We start from the raw sequence: 15,188 nt of genomic DNA, 5'->3' as shown, positions 1-15,188 counted from the left end.
GCTAACACAAGAGTGCAGATATTAGACAGTGGGTGAGCTTGCCACAGGTGGCTGACCTAACCAGCTTCCTTTCCTCCAGTCTCCATTATAGAGCACATCCTGCATCTGGAACTGGACACAGACAACAGCTACACAGCTGGACAGCTTTCCTTCCCACCTAACAACACCCAAGGGTCACTACACATTGGAGGTGTCCCAGGTAAGTAACTCTAGTCCCAACTTCTCCCCAGCAGTTCTGGACATGTCTTCTTAACCAACAGCTAAGGTGCCCCAACACATGAGAAAAGAGAAGGGCACACTGGAGGTGCCAAGGCCCTTTGCCTCAGCATCAGGGCACATCTCAGGGTAGTGCAGGCCCCATGACTACTGCTTCCTTTGGTCCCAAGCCTGTCATTTACAATCCTCCTATAAGAGGCTCCATTAAGTCAGGAAGTAATCAAGAAAGCTGATGAAAAACGATGGTCTCTCCTCCCCAGCATTGAGTTGACTGTGAGTCCCAAAGCTGAGCAGGTTGAGTCAAGTTCACTGAAATGTGGCCTGGAAAGGGGCCTTTTCATTCTCTCATGTTTTATGTCCCTCACTAGCTTTATAGTCCCTTCATGACCCATAAAAGGTGGCAGAGTTGAGAGTTTTTATCTACTGATTTGGGCTGTGGATGCTTCTTCTCTGGAGGAGTCTATCTCAGCAGGCAGGAGGGCCAAGCCAGGGGGTCTCTGGGTCTTTCTAAGAATATTCTTAACACCCCTGGTGCATTCACCTCGTGGCATGAGCTATCCATCCAGTGCCTCTTCCTTTCCTCTTTCAGACAAACTGAAAATGCTTACGCTCCCTGTGTGGAACTCATTTTTTGGCTGTCTGAGGAATATTCAAGTCAACCATGCTCCTGTCCCCATCACGGAAGCCACAGAAGTCCAGGGTTCTGTCAGCCTCAATGGTTGCCCTGACCACTAACCCTGTGGCAAGAGAAGCCGCCTTTGGAAGCACCCAGCATAGCTCTCACCCCCATTCAAAGCCATGAGGATACCATCAGCACATCTAAAAGCTGATCTCATTTTGAATCCAACCACACAGGCCCATCATGTTGTCATCAGTGCTATACATGTATTTTATATTTTAAAAATCCCATTTCTTGAAGAAAATGAACAAATTGTTATTTAAACATGCACACAATGTTTTTGTTAATATTCGGTTTTATCCACTAAGAATTAAATGCCTTTTAGACAACTTTTTTCTAGTTGCTGAAAAGAAAATCTCATTTAGAACACTTTATGAATACAAAACTTTGAAATATGTTAAATTGCTACAATTCCTGGGGTTAAATAAATGCAATGCGCTCTTCAACTTAGGATGCTTTTTAAGCAAGGAAAGCCAAGGGCTGATGATCACTGATAATTATATTGGTTTTTCAGCACCTGTTCAAGGTACTGAGCAGCTATGTGCTCAGTGTGTGAACTACAATGGGGTTTAATAAGTCAGCCCTGCCCTGAAGGAGCATGCACTTCAATTAGAGAGACATATAATGCTCATGAAACAGGAATTAACAAGCTGAACTACTGAACCCATTAATTAATGAGGCTCCCTGGCCTCCAACCCTTGCCTTCCCCAATCTGCTAGCAAGCAGGTCTAAATTACTACCAACCCCCTGAGAATACAGATCATCCAGTAGATGTGCTAAGATTAATGTACGTGATATACTAAAGCTATATGTATCTTTGTGCACAATAGGGAGGCCAGAGCTAAACATTGGTGTCTTCCTCAATCACTTTCCACCTTATTTATTTATTTTGAAACAAGATCTTTCACTGAACCCCGAGCCCAGAATTTTGACTGGTTTTGAACGCCCAACATGTCTCTCCAGGATCGTCCCATCTCCATCCCACAGTGCTGGGGTTACAGACATGTGCGTGGCTTATGGATAAGTGCTGGGGACCCGAACTCAGATCCTCCCTCTTGTGCAGCAGGTATTTTACCCACCAAACCATCTAGCCAGATTGATGACTGAAGTTTTTATGGCAAGCCGACAGGAGCCAACAAGAAGAATAAATCACCTTTAGATTTACCTACAAAATAACGCACGATACAACAGACCAGCATTGTTACCCAGCACCAGTTGTGCTAATGAAGACAATGCAAAAATTTCTGCATATTCAACTCTTTGTTAGGGAAGAAAGAAATACTGGGTATAATAAAATTGGGGATAGTAAGAAAATTTGGGTATAATAACCCTATGTGGTGTTCTTACAGCTATGTGTTCTCTGCTTCTGGATGTGAGTCCCAGCCCTTGTTTGTCTGTGTTCCCCCCAACACAGTCCTCTGAGTGCATTTTCCACCAACTGCAGCTGTACATAACTGGAGTGCTCTCCTGCAGAGGCAGCTCCCTCCCTCCCACGGCAGATGCTTAGCGGGAGCTGCGGGTAATCTTTAGGGATGCTATGTCAGCTCTCCAGCTGAACTGCCTGACTGTAAGTCAGGTGCTTCAGAATATATTGATTTTCAGATGAAAAAAAAATATCCTCAGTGGTGGGCCTGGCATCTGCTGGAAGCTCCTCTCTGCTCCCAGTCATCAGCAGATCGCCGCATCATGCATGGTCTCTCTCCTCAGTTCTTGCTCTTACCCAGACTAGATCTGCAATGTTCGGGGCCTTACAAGTAAGTATTGCCGCACTCATTAGTGCTGTGTGCCTGTAAGCAATCTGTGGCCTCACCGTGGGACAGCTGCTTCTTTTTAATATTTCCTTACCTGTATGTACATGGCTATTTTCTTGTATATTTGTCTGTGCACCGTGTGCATACAGTGCCTGCTGAGGCCACAACAGTGTGTCAGACCCCTGGAACTGGAGTGACATTACAGACGGCTGTGAGTTACCATGTAGCCACTGGGACTAATCCCTGAGATTTCCCTCTCTGTTCTATAACAACAGCATGGAGAACAGTCACCCATCTGAGTTTGCTGGTTAAATCCCAGCCACCAACGCTCAGCCGAGTCCAGGGTGACTTCAGCCAGCAGGCCCTCAGTGTGGCCGCTCTCCAGTGAGATGTTTGCTCCTGCAGTAGATGTTTCTGCCTCTGCAGGAGCGCCATCTTGGTCGACCACCAAGCACAATACAAATATAACCACTGTTTTGACCGATGCTCTCCACAGTGCCTTGGGCAGCCCAGCACAGGCCACCACTGGTTCCTGCTATGGTCTGGATATTCTCACAGGTAGATAACTTTGGTCCTACAGGTCAGGCACTGGGAGGAGGTGCTGTGAGCTTTTAAGAAGTGGAGTTGAGAGATCCTTAAGTCACTGGGAAATACTGCTTGGAAAGGTATTCTGGACCTTCACCCATCCTTTTTCTCTGCTTCCTGCCTCAGAATGTGGCTGCCAGCTCCACCCTGACACAGCCCCCCCACTACAATGTGCTACCACTGACATTACCAACACTGAGCTAAAGCCAGCGTCATGCCCTTGAACTGTGAGGTAAATTGACCTCTCTCTGCAAAGAGTGTTACGTCATTTAGCTTGTGTTCATTCAAAGCTGATGAATACAGTTCCGTGTGGGTTTGGAAACAGCTTCTCTGTGGAAGCAAAAACATCAAATACTTAGAGAGCAACCATATGCCGTGACGAGCCTGCTCCTTTGAGCAATGCTCAGCGCACCTGACGGCCTTGCTCCTCAATATGCAAGGCTCTTCAGTTTTTGCCATGCTCTCTGTAGCTCCGTTTCAGAGGTAACCAGCACAGGACAACAACCTCCCTTCTAGGCCGAAGTGGCCTCACCCACAGAGGACTTTGGCACAGTTCCTTTAGCTGCTCTTTCTACTTCCACCCCCAACGTCAGGCTGGAAAACAGAAAAAGCCAATTTCTGTCCCATAACCACACCTTCTTCCAGTTCCAACGTTCCTTATTCGCTTTCTGTTGCTGTGATAAAACAACAGAGCAAAACCATGTTGTGAGTGGAAAGGATTTGGCTTACATTTCTTTTCTTTTTCTTTCTTTCTTTTTTGTTTTGTTTTTTGGTTTTTCGAAACAGAGTTTCTCTGTGTAGCCTTGGCTGTCCTGGACTCGCTTTGTAGACCAGGCTGGCCTCAAACTCACAGAGTCCCACCTGCCTCTGCCTCCCAAGTGCTGGGATTAAAGGCATGCGCCACCACTGCCCAGCTTGGCTTATATTTCTACATCACAGTCCATCATTGAGGGTAGTCTGGACAGGGACTGAGGCAGAGGACTGCTGCTTAGTGGTTTGCTCCCTCTGTGCTGATTAACCTGCCTTTCTGTTCCAACCCAGGTCGACTAGCTTAGGGGATGGTACCACCCACAGTGGACTTGGCACTCCTACATCAATTAGCAATTAAAAAAATGTCCCACAGATATGACCACAGGCCAGTCTGATCTAAGTAATTCCCAAGTCACCCTGGGTTGTATTAGGTTGACAGCTGATTTCAGGTAGGGTAGAGCCACCCTGAGGAAACTGAGTTATTTCTTAGGTATGATAACTTCAAGCCAGCGCATGAGTGAAACAGCTTTTAAAACTATATTCTTTCACTGAATATAAGTGGTATATATATTCATTATGGAAAACTTAGAACTATGTATACATGAATAAGAAATCACCCATAGGGGCCAGAAAGGTGGCTTAGAGGTTGAGAGTACACACTGCTGTGGCAGAAGACCAAGGTTTGGATCCTAGCACCCATGTCAGAGAGCTCACAACTGCCTGTAACTCCTCTAGCTCCAAGGAATCCCAAATTCTTTTCTGGTCTCTGTGAGCACTGCACTCACATGCACAAACTCCATGTGTAGACACACGTGTGTGTGCACACCCATGCACACATGCACAGACGGCGCACTTAAGAATAAAAACTGTAATAAGTACCTATAGTCCCACTAACTCAGAAGTCTGTTTATATTTGGTGATGTGCCCGTTAGTCTTTTTAAATCCATATTCACTTCCTTATAAAGCCACAGGTATATACTTCCCCTGTGACCTTAGGAGTAGCCTGTTTGCAAGTCTTTGCAAAGTATTTCATTCATCTGATAAAATTTCCATAATGTAACCACGGTGTAATGTAATCATTACTTAATTGGGAATTTTGCTACTTTTAAAGTTGTAAGCAACACTAAAGGGAGATGTCTTATGATATTAATTTATTCTCTTAAGATAATTCCTTAGAAGTGAAATCAATAGTCAAAGGACATGGACATTTTAATGGTTGCAGTTAGTTATTGCCAAGTTGACTCCCAAAACATCTATCTATCTTCAGTAAGATACATTTTTTTATAATTTATTTTTATGTGCTTTAGTGTGTAGGTATCAGATCCTTTGGAATTGGAGCTACAGACAAGTGTGAGCTGCCATGTGGGTGCTGGGAATTGAACCTGGGTCCTTTGGAAGAGCAGACAGTGCTCTTAACCACTGAGCCACCTCTCTAGCCCCCGTTAAGATACATTTTTAAACAGTCTTAGCCCTTGAATATAACCTCCCTCCCAGGGCTGGCTTATGGTCTATCAAACTGAGAGCAGTCCTTTGAGCCATGCGGCCCCAGGTGGTTCAGACTGACCCACATCACCTTCCCGGAACCCACAGCTAGCTCATGGATGTTTGGCTCTGAGGGACAATTCTACTGGTGCTATAAGAAGATGGAGTGTCCCTGGAGCCTCTGGGACAGGCTCAGAGTCACAGACTGAGCCAAGGTTGCAGAAAATGTCCTGACCTAAGATCTCCATGTCACTGCCAAGGTCAGGCTATTTTCCTAAATGACGCAAGACACTCAGCAGAGGATTTGAATGTGGTACTGTCCTCTCCCTCAGCAGCCCTGTGCCTCACTCGCAGGTCCAGATGCCTTCTCCTCTACTGTGGAAGTTTGTGTTCACTGTGACTAAAGTTCTCATGGAAGTTCTTTCAGGTAAAATCTCAGCATTTAACATTTTTTACTCTGTGTGTGTGTGTGTGTGTGTGTGTGTGTGTGTGTGTGTGTGTACAAAGGCACACATATAAAGGCCAGAGGACATGTTGCAAGAGCTGGTTCTCTCCTTGCATTGTGTGCTTCCCAGGCACTGAAGTCGGGCAGTCATGCTTGGCAGTAAGCACCTTTACCTACTCAGCCTTCTTGTCAGCCCAAATTCTAGGCTTTTTAACTGATAAAAGCCCAAAGCCCCCCATTCCTTCAACTGCCTTGGTCCCCGACAGAGAAATACAAAGCAGAAGCTCCTGTAAGAGGAAAATTAAAACTGATACATAACTACAGATATTGATGGGGGTGGTGCGATAATTCAGTACATATGTGCACAAGGTTCATCCCAGGGTAACTAGCATCTCCACCTCCCTACTGGTGTGCTGTAGAATACAAGGGCTTATTCCCTAACCAACTGTATGCTGGTGCCCTCCCCCTCCCCTTCCCCTTTCCCCCTCCTCCTCCCCCTCTCCCTCCTTCCCACTAAGCCCCTAGCCTCCATTGAGCACCATTCTATTCTCTACCTCATGAAACCAACATTTTAGCTCCTATGTAAGAGAAGGAAGAACTGCCTTTGCGTGCATGGCTTATTTTCTTCATCTCCACAGCTCCATCCATGTTGTCACAAATGACAGAATTCGTTCCTTTTTATAGCTGAACACTATTCCATTTTGAGGCTCTGGCACATTTTCTTTACTTGTTCATCTATCACTGGACCTTACCTGATTGCATATCTTGGCTGTTGTGAATAGAGCAGCAGTAAGCCTTGGACGTCTCTTGTAACCTGACCTTCTTCCCCTTTGGCTATTAGCCCAGTAGTGGGCTTGCTAGATCATAGGGACATTCTATTTTTAATTTTTTGAGCACCTTCCAACTGTTTTCCATATTGGCTGCACTAATTTACACTGAGTAGCAGTGTATATGAGTGTCCCTTTCTTTACATCCTTCCTGGCATCCACTTACAGATCACTAACAGCTGTTCTCACCGAGGTGAGTTCATCCCTCACTGTGGCTCTTATTAGCATTTAACTGTTGTGAGCCATGGTTGAGTTACCTGCAGCTGCCCCCTCTGTCCTGCCAGTCATCTTGCCACTCAGCTGGAGTTTTTTTTTTATTCTAGAAGTTGCTTAGTTTGTTATAGACCCATTCATTTATTTTCTGCTTTTCTTATCTTGCTTTGGGGCCCTCATTTCAAAGCGTTTGCCTGCATTTTCTCCTAGTAGTTCTGCATCCTTGGTCCATTTTGAGTTAGCATTTGTATACAAGGTTCTACTGCATCTTCTGCAAACCCAGCTCCCTTTGCTGAGACACTGTTGTTTACGCAGTATATGCTGGAAGCACCTTAGTCAAGTGTCTGGGTGTCTGGGCGCCGCATGGGTTCCGATTCCCTGACCCGTGTGCTGGTTTTTGTAGTAGTGCCGTGCAGTTTGGGTTGGACAGCTTCTCATGGTGTTTCACATTATCAAAATGCCTCCAGCTTTGTTCTCTTTGCTCACGACTGGTATGGTGATATCTGTCCGCCGGGCTTTCTCTCCTCATATGTGCCTCTCCCAGTCTCCATCTCCCCGTTGGCCATGAGAGATGCTGGCAACTGCACTGTCCCAGATCCTTCCAGTGCCCTTGCACTGGTATAACGCAGCCCACCAGCAGAGAACCTCCAGAACTACACTGTCATGTTTGACAAGGCAGCAGCGACACGGCTGGAATCTCCCCGGAACTGTCCGGGGAGCCTGCAGCATTATTCTCCTAAGGAGGGGACAGCCTTGAGATGACTGGCGCTGCTTCCTGGAAATGTTTTCTTCCTTCCTCAGAACGGCATCTGTAACCCAAGAATGTATAGAGAAGATTCAGTTCCACATAAGTTTTGAATGTGTGGTTTATTTCATGTTTTGTGAGTCCAAGCTGTAATGAACATTTGGACTTGCAGTAGAGAAAGATCCAGAACTTTCTGAAGCCCTGAGGTCTTCGTGAGTGCACAGAGGGCTCGGTGAACACTGATTAGGCCCTTTGTTGTGAAGCTTTTGCCAATTGCTTGGTAAGATGAATTATTTCATACTCAGATCTGCATCCCTGGAGTTATAGTGGGGCTATAAATGGCAGATCTTGGCATGAAGTCCTTGTAAAGACAAATCTCAGAAGTTTTTAAGCTCCTTCTACAGCAAATACACTTCCTCTGAAATAAAGGCTATACTCTGGAAAAATAAGTGACAGAACCTAACTGGCTTCCTACTGCAATGCTATTGACACAGTAATGTTCTTGGCATCCATGATTTCCAAGAAACACAATGCCACTGTGATGAGGAGGCCTCTGTTAAAGGCCAAAGCACATGGTAGGGTTTGTGGGTCAACCAAAGACCAGCTGTGGCTGTGGCTATGACAGCTCTGACAAGCCAGCTCCCAATAGAAGGGTCTCCTATCCCTTAGTTCTTTCTGAAGTCACTGGAACCTGAGCTATTCCTTGCTTCCTTGAGCTGATAATTCCAGTTTAAGCACACAGCCTTTTTCTCTTGTGGTTTGGAATATTCTAGAATTTTGATGAACAGAAATTACCTCTGTTATTTCACAAGCCCTTTTTTGAGAGCTAACTGTGTGGAAGGATTATTGCTATTGCTACTGCTCACAACATTTAAACATGGGGTCAAAGGTTAAATAACGGCTTGGGTGTAACTCACCTGGTAGAGTGCTTGCCTAGCATGCATGAAGCCCTGCATTGAGTCTCCAGCATCACAGAAACCAGGCATGCCTTTAATCCTGGCTCTGGGGAGACGGCAGCCCCGAAGATCAGAAGTACAAGGTTATCCTTGGCTTCATATCAAATTCAAGGCTAGCCTGGGATACACAAGACCTTGAACTCAAACACCTAAAATGTAACTAAACATGAAAAGTATGGACATCAAAGATCTCATAAAAATGTTTCCTGACTTCTGACTTGATCTCTTTCCCCCCACCTGCTCTTCTAAGGGGACAAAGGAGGAAGTAAGATGTCCCCTGGGTGGTGTGTGGTACTACTGCTTCCACATGCAAGGCGGACTTGAAGTTAAGGAGAAACCTTGACAGTAGCTCCTGTGTCTCATCATCTTATCTGCTTCAGGGCATGTCACCCCAACTTTCAGGTGCAGGCACCGGCCCTTCTTTGACTGGGTTTTTTTTTCTTAGCTAGTGAATTCAGCTTTCTTCACCTATGCACAGGTCAGCCATGTGAGGGGTTAGGTCCCAGTGGATCTCTGCAGGAATGATGGAGAGTGGTATCTTGTTCCTGTATCTCCTCTGACGGACTCCATGCTGGCGTGCTGAGTCTCCAAGTCCACACTCCAACCATGGTACCTCTCTCTGCTGTACTCTGTTGAGAGCAGCTGCTTCCCCTCTCCCATGACTTGTATTCCCTTAGCCACCCCCCCAAAGAAACAATATATTGCAGAGGAAGCCAAGCCTATGTACCTTCCACAGAGTGGAGGAGCGCATCCTAGATTTTTGTGACCGAATTATTATTTTTTTATATATAAATAGTCTTACTATGTAGCCTTGGCTGGCCTGGAACTCATTATGTAGGCCAAGCTGGCCTCAAACTCTCAGAGATCTGCCTGTCTCTACCTGCCAAGTGCTAGGAATAAAAGTGTGTACCCCCATACTAGGCCATAATTCTTTCTTTTTTAAACAGATTTATTTATTATGTATACAGTATGCACCAGATCACATTATACGTGGCTGTGAGCCACCATGTGGTTGCTGGGAATTGAACTCAGGACCTCTAGAAGAGTAGAGTAGTCAGTGCTCTTAACCACTGAGCCATCTCTCCAGCCCCTAGGCCATAATTCTTGTTTTTATAAAAGCAATAGGATTGTCTTGTATCCTGAGCCAGCGTTAACAATGTTCTGCTCCATTCCAATGTACTTGGACTCATTAATAATGAGGCTGTGATATACGCTTTGACGTGCTTGCCAGCGGAGTGCCTGTTGAATAAAATATATATTGATATTAATGATACCCATATATTTATGATTTAGTTTAGAAATAAATTTATAGTATATTCTCTCTTTATCCCTGGGAAGGAAAGATGCTCATTTCTAAGGCGGCTCCTGCTACCTAAGGTCAAATCAGCAAGCACTGAGGTCATCCCTTCTATAATTTCCCGATCAAGTGAAGGCAGACACATATTCCTAACCACACTGGGAAAAAGAGCAGCCTGAAGGCTTCTGGGAACAAAAAGTGGCTTCCTTCCAGCTGCTTCGATTCCGTGTTGTACAGCGATCTGATTCCTTGCCATATCCCTCTTTGGTTGTTGTGATTGCTGTTGTTGTGTAATCTGGGAGGAGGAAGAGGGAAATGACAACAATGTGACGATTTTGATCTGATGTCATAATATGTCTGCTTGAAGCAGGGTAGCTTAAAAAAAGACTTTAAAAAGACAATGTTAGTGTGGTGGCTATTTTCCATTGTCAATTTGACTATATGTAGAATGAACTACAATCCAGAATTTATAAGGATCTTGTGAAAAAAAATTAAAGAAAAGCTTAGGTCCAGGCATGGTAGCCTATGCCTGTAATCCTAGCAGCTCCAGATGCTGGGGCAGGATTGGTGCTTGAGAGTTGAGGGCCAGGCTACCCTGTGTGAGTGTGGCCTCGTTGGAGTGGGTGTGGCCTACTCAAGCTCCGCCCACTATGGAATCAGAGCCTCCTCCAGGTTGCCTGTGGAAGACTGTCTCCTCCAGGCTGCCTTCAGATCAAGATGTAGGACTCTCAGTTCCTCCAGCACCATGGTTTCTTGCATGCCACTATGCTTCCCACCATGACGATACTAGACTGCACCTCTGAACCTGTACTCCAGCCCCAGCTAGATGTCTGCCATTATAAGAGCTGTCTTGGCCATGGTGTCTCTTCACAGCAATGCAACCTTAACTAGGACAGTTAGCTTACACGATGTATCAAAATTAACTTCAGACATATTGAAGATTCAAGTGAGAGAAATGAACTCACAGCAGTGCTAGAAGAAAATGACTCTGGGCGTGATCACACAAAACTCAGAAGGCAGAGTGCCATGCCTGAAGAGGACAGGACAAAGGGACAGCAGCTGGCCCTCTCAGCTTATATAAAGGCTTCTTAATTTTAAATATCCCACACCTATATACACAGCAAGTGAAGGGAACTTTAGTTCCTCCTTTGTCCCCTTGGAAGGCAAATCAAGTAATCAACTTTCTGTATGGCAAGAAATGCAACTGAATAAAGCATTAAGAAAAGATTTGTAAAATGCCATATAGAAAACACTCATATATGTTTTCTACACATGCAAACATATAGTACAAAGCTCTGATGTCAGAGGAAAAGGTGGGACGGTCTCAAATTCCAGGCCAGCCTGAGCTATACAAAGAGTTCTATACAGTGAGGACCTGAAAATAGTAAAATGAAAGTCTTTACAAATAAACAGAATAAAATGACCAAAGGGCAGGAATATTTACCAAAAGAGAAATGACAAATTGCTCCTAAGAATAAGACAACCATCTTCAATCTAATCTAATTAATAATCAAACACATGTAAAGGATCAAATGTAGTGCTGTTACCTGTAGTATGGACTAGATTATATAAATAGCATGATAAGCAAATAAATACATAAAAAGTAATTTGGTCGCATATTGACAGCCTTTTGAGGGAAGAAAAACATCAATTTGGCAATAGATATAAAACGTTGTAGATGTACCTTCTATTTCTTTCTAATTTGTCTTAATTACGAAAAGCACACACAGGCAACTCTTCTTTAAGACATGATCTCACTGTGTAGTCCAGGTTGGCCTCGAACTTACAGACCCACTGCCTGGCTCTGCTCCCTGGGTTCTAGGACTAAGCATGCACCACTTCCCGCAGCCCACGGACAACAACCAGACTGCACAGTTGTTCATGCTGCATTGCTTTGCTTGATGTGTTATGGATCATTCTATGTTATGTGGATATGTGATGTCCATTCAAGCTGGAAATAACATGTGCTCCTGGGCTATAAACCTGGCTTAGGTAAAGACCTGGAGATGGGAGGCTGATGGCCTGGGACCTCTCAGATGAGCAAGGCTGCTTTGATGGTAGTTCACTGTATGTGGAGCTCCCTGAAACAGACATCATCTTCCTTTCTTCCTGCTTCCATTCTATGCTGCCCATGTGACTGTGTCGTCTGACTTAACCTCCAATATGTATCCCATCCCTGGTGCCTAAGGCCAGTTCATATAGGAGAAAAACCACCTACACAAACTCCCGCTTTCACCAAGAAGCATCACCACGGGCCCAGCTCTAATGAAGCAAGGAAGGGAGTAACCATGGAAACATGGTTAATTTCCAGTGACCTGCAGATGGTCCCTGGAAACTGGCTGGTTGTAACTGGACTAATGAGCTACATAACCAGAGAACCCTGACACTTGGACCACAATGCTGTGACTCCCATGGAGATGCTGTGACATGCAAAGTATAGTCCAGGCCCATAAATACTCAGCCCTTCCCATTCCTGTGTACTTGATAAAGTGGACCGTTCTTGGAAGGAACAAAGGGTGCCACCCAAGAACTAATCCAGAAAGAAGCTGGTCACCAAACCTTCAGCTTTTCCTTCATCTAGCTATTTCTCAGCCGCCTCAGCTTCTCCCGCTGAGCTAGCACAGTGTTGTGCTTTCATTAGGTAATTGGCACATCAGCAGGTACGTGGTCCCGTTAGCCATAAGTCATAGACCTATCACGCGGCGATCATGCCCTAGAACACACATGAGCAAGCCTTGTCCTGGACAGCCTGGTGCCCTAATGCATGGGAGAGGACAAGAAATCTATATTTTATTAAGTGTGATTCTCATGCTGAACAAATATGGAAAGATACACAGTTGGAGGAACAGTTTCATTAGAGAGAACTTCGCATTTGATTCATTTCAGATAAGATTCCTTAGAAAATGATCCTTTTTGCTAGCATCCAAATCCAATAGCACCAGAGTTTTTAGGACAAAAGCCCAGATTCCAGCAGTCCCAAACACCATTCAAACAGAAGAGTAAGGGGGAAAGCAGAGAGAGTGAGATTTAGTCAATGAGATCTCTCTGGAAAACATAGATAAAGGGGTCCAGTGACCCCTCACCCACAATTCATGCACAGGGCACTGGTGTAAGCTTTGGATTTAAATTGAGGCAGACACAAGACAGGCAAAGGTACAAATAATTAACAACTCTGGTCTGGTTGTAGTCTCCCTGGCCACTGTCTCGGCTCTAGTTCTGTAAGACAGTTCATGGGAATCCTTGTTACGTAAGGGACAAGATTTCTCAGAAGATGCTTTCTGCTCCCAGGCATAGCCTCACCCTATGGGTGACTGATTTCATCTGGGTGTGGGTGGGGCTCGTGGGCTCTGTCCTACAAGGCTGTGCTGTTCCTGAAACCTAAGGTGGTCACAAATTTAGGACAACAACTTGTCACTGTGCCTTTAGCCTGGACAGAAGCTCCCTGAGTGACTGGTGTGGACCTGCAGAGATGAACCAGCTTGCTGCTTTGAATAGGAAATGTAATCTTTAACCGTGGGCTTAAAACTCTCAGTCCCCAGATGGTGGCGCTGTTTGGGAAGGTTGTGGAGCCTTTAGGAGGTGAAGCCTTGTTGGAGAAAGTGGGTCACAGGAGGCAGGCCTTGAGGTATTATAGCTCAATCCCACTTTCTGTATCCTCTGGGCCTCTAACTGTGACTGCAGTGTGACCAAGCAGCCTTGGCTCCTGCTGACGTGCCTTCCCCACCAAGGTGATATGGTTTTTAACTATATGCAGAATAAAGCTCCCTTCTAATTGTTGGTTGTTTGAGGAAGAGAAGTGACTAATCCAGCAGATAACCGGAAGCCAAAGAGAAACACAAAAAGTGATGCCAGTCTTTTTTGTTGACTTTATGTCCCCCAGTGAGGGGGCTGATGTTTCTTATCAAAATCATCTCCTAAGTAGAAGTGACGAAGTGGCCTCTGAGTGCCAAGCAGCACCGACTTCCTGAGCTGCTACATCCAGGGGACATCTATTGGTGCAACACAGGAAATGTTAGGGAATTCCTGGTGTGCCCCGATGTCAGGAGCCATTTGTTTGTTTGTTTGTTTGTTTTCCTTGAAAGCAAGAAGTAACTCTTACCATTTCAACAGATGGAGGAAGTACCCAGGCCATGGGGAATGAGCATCCCAGGCAGATGGGAGAGAGAGCCAATACAAGGAGAAGGCAGATTGTGTAGCCAAGAAGAATCAAAAGGAATGCCGGGAGCATGCGCAGAGAGTTTAGCAACTAGGGATAGTTCTAGGGGGTCTGGACAGGTCCTTCGAGAAGGAAGCCATCCCTGACATCTGCTACAAGGCATCAGGCTTAGTCAGACAGAGGCAACTGGTTGGCGTCTTCGGGGAGAACAATTTCAATGGGTTGGTGGAGGCCAGGTAACAGTACAGCGAAGCAGGGTACGTGGGAGGTTAGGAGGTCGGCAGCCCAGTTACTCCTAACTACTCCTTAGGAAGTTTGGTTATAATGAAAGGAAGGAACTTTGAGGACTCGGGATCCAGATAGATTTCCTTCTTCTCTAAGAAAGCTGAACAGTGTTTTGTCTATTGGGGAAGAATTGGCTTCTAGAATAAAGTTTTTTAAAAATGAAAGGTAGAGGGAGGACGTCCTAAATAGGTGATAGAATGGGGCGTGGCCCTGGAAGGGAGGAGGTCCCCTGGAGAACGGGTCAGAGAAGTGGCTTCTTCTGCTGCTGGGGAGGAGAGAGGTTGGGGGCAGGGAATGCAGGAAGTCACTGTTTCCAGGAAGGCAGGAGAGCTGGTTCTCTGCAGAGGAGGCAGAAGGAGAGAGGGGGACGGCCAGTGTGTGTTATGGGTAGCGTGGACATCAGCCGGCCAGGAGCAAGGGTGGTGGTCACTGAGTAACTTGGTATTTTAATTAACACTTTCATTTTCTATTTTATAAGTGCCAAGAATGAAGTCATTTTTTTGTGTCGTTTGCAGCCTGAGTGGCTTACCTCATCCAGTGACCCTCAGGCTACACAGCACAGGCGAAGCCTCTGGATAATTGTCTTTGGGACAGACACCTATGCCTCACCTAGAGGCCTGGTCTTGGAACTTGTAATCACTAAGGCATTTCTGCTGTTCCAGTTGTGCAGCTGGGAAACGAACTCCTGACCTCATGTTCAGGGGCGGATCCTTTTCCAGTTCCCAGTAAGAACAATCGGGCATTCATAAGAGATGGCCACTGAAACTTTAATTTTAAAAAATGTCTTTGAAATATATAGAC

At 45.4% G+C, this 15,188-nt stretch overlaps 1 protein-coding gene across 2 annotated transcripts in view; it reads left to right on the top strand.

Moving 5' to 3' along the window:
• LAMA3 (laminin subunit alpha 3) overlaps positions 1-1,224 on the top strand; it is a 226,015-nt gene extending 224,791 nt beyond the window's left edge. For both annotated transcript variants that reach the window (XM_084779751.1, XM_084779752.1), the window contains 2 exons: positions 80-199; positions 806-1,224. In XM_084779751.1, the coding sequence (XP_084635877.1) occupies positions 80-199; positions 806-951 (266 nt within the window). In that variant the 3' untranslated portion in view covers positions 952-1,224. The remainder of the gene's footprint in view (positions 1-79; positions 200-805) is intronic.
• Positions 1,225-15,188: the final 13,964 nt, after the last annotated feature.

This window comes from Acomys minous, assembly GCF_964271855.1.
Source record: "Acomys minous genome assembly, chromosome: 4".
Lineage (NCBI taxonomy): Eukaryota > Metazoa > Chordata > Mammalia > Rodentia > Muridae > Acomys > Acomys minous.
The sequence above is the reverse complement of the archived record's forward strand: the minus strand, read 5'-3'. Positions and strand labels throughout refer to the sequence as shown.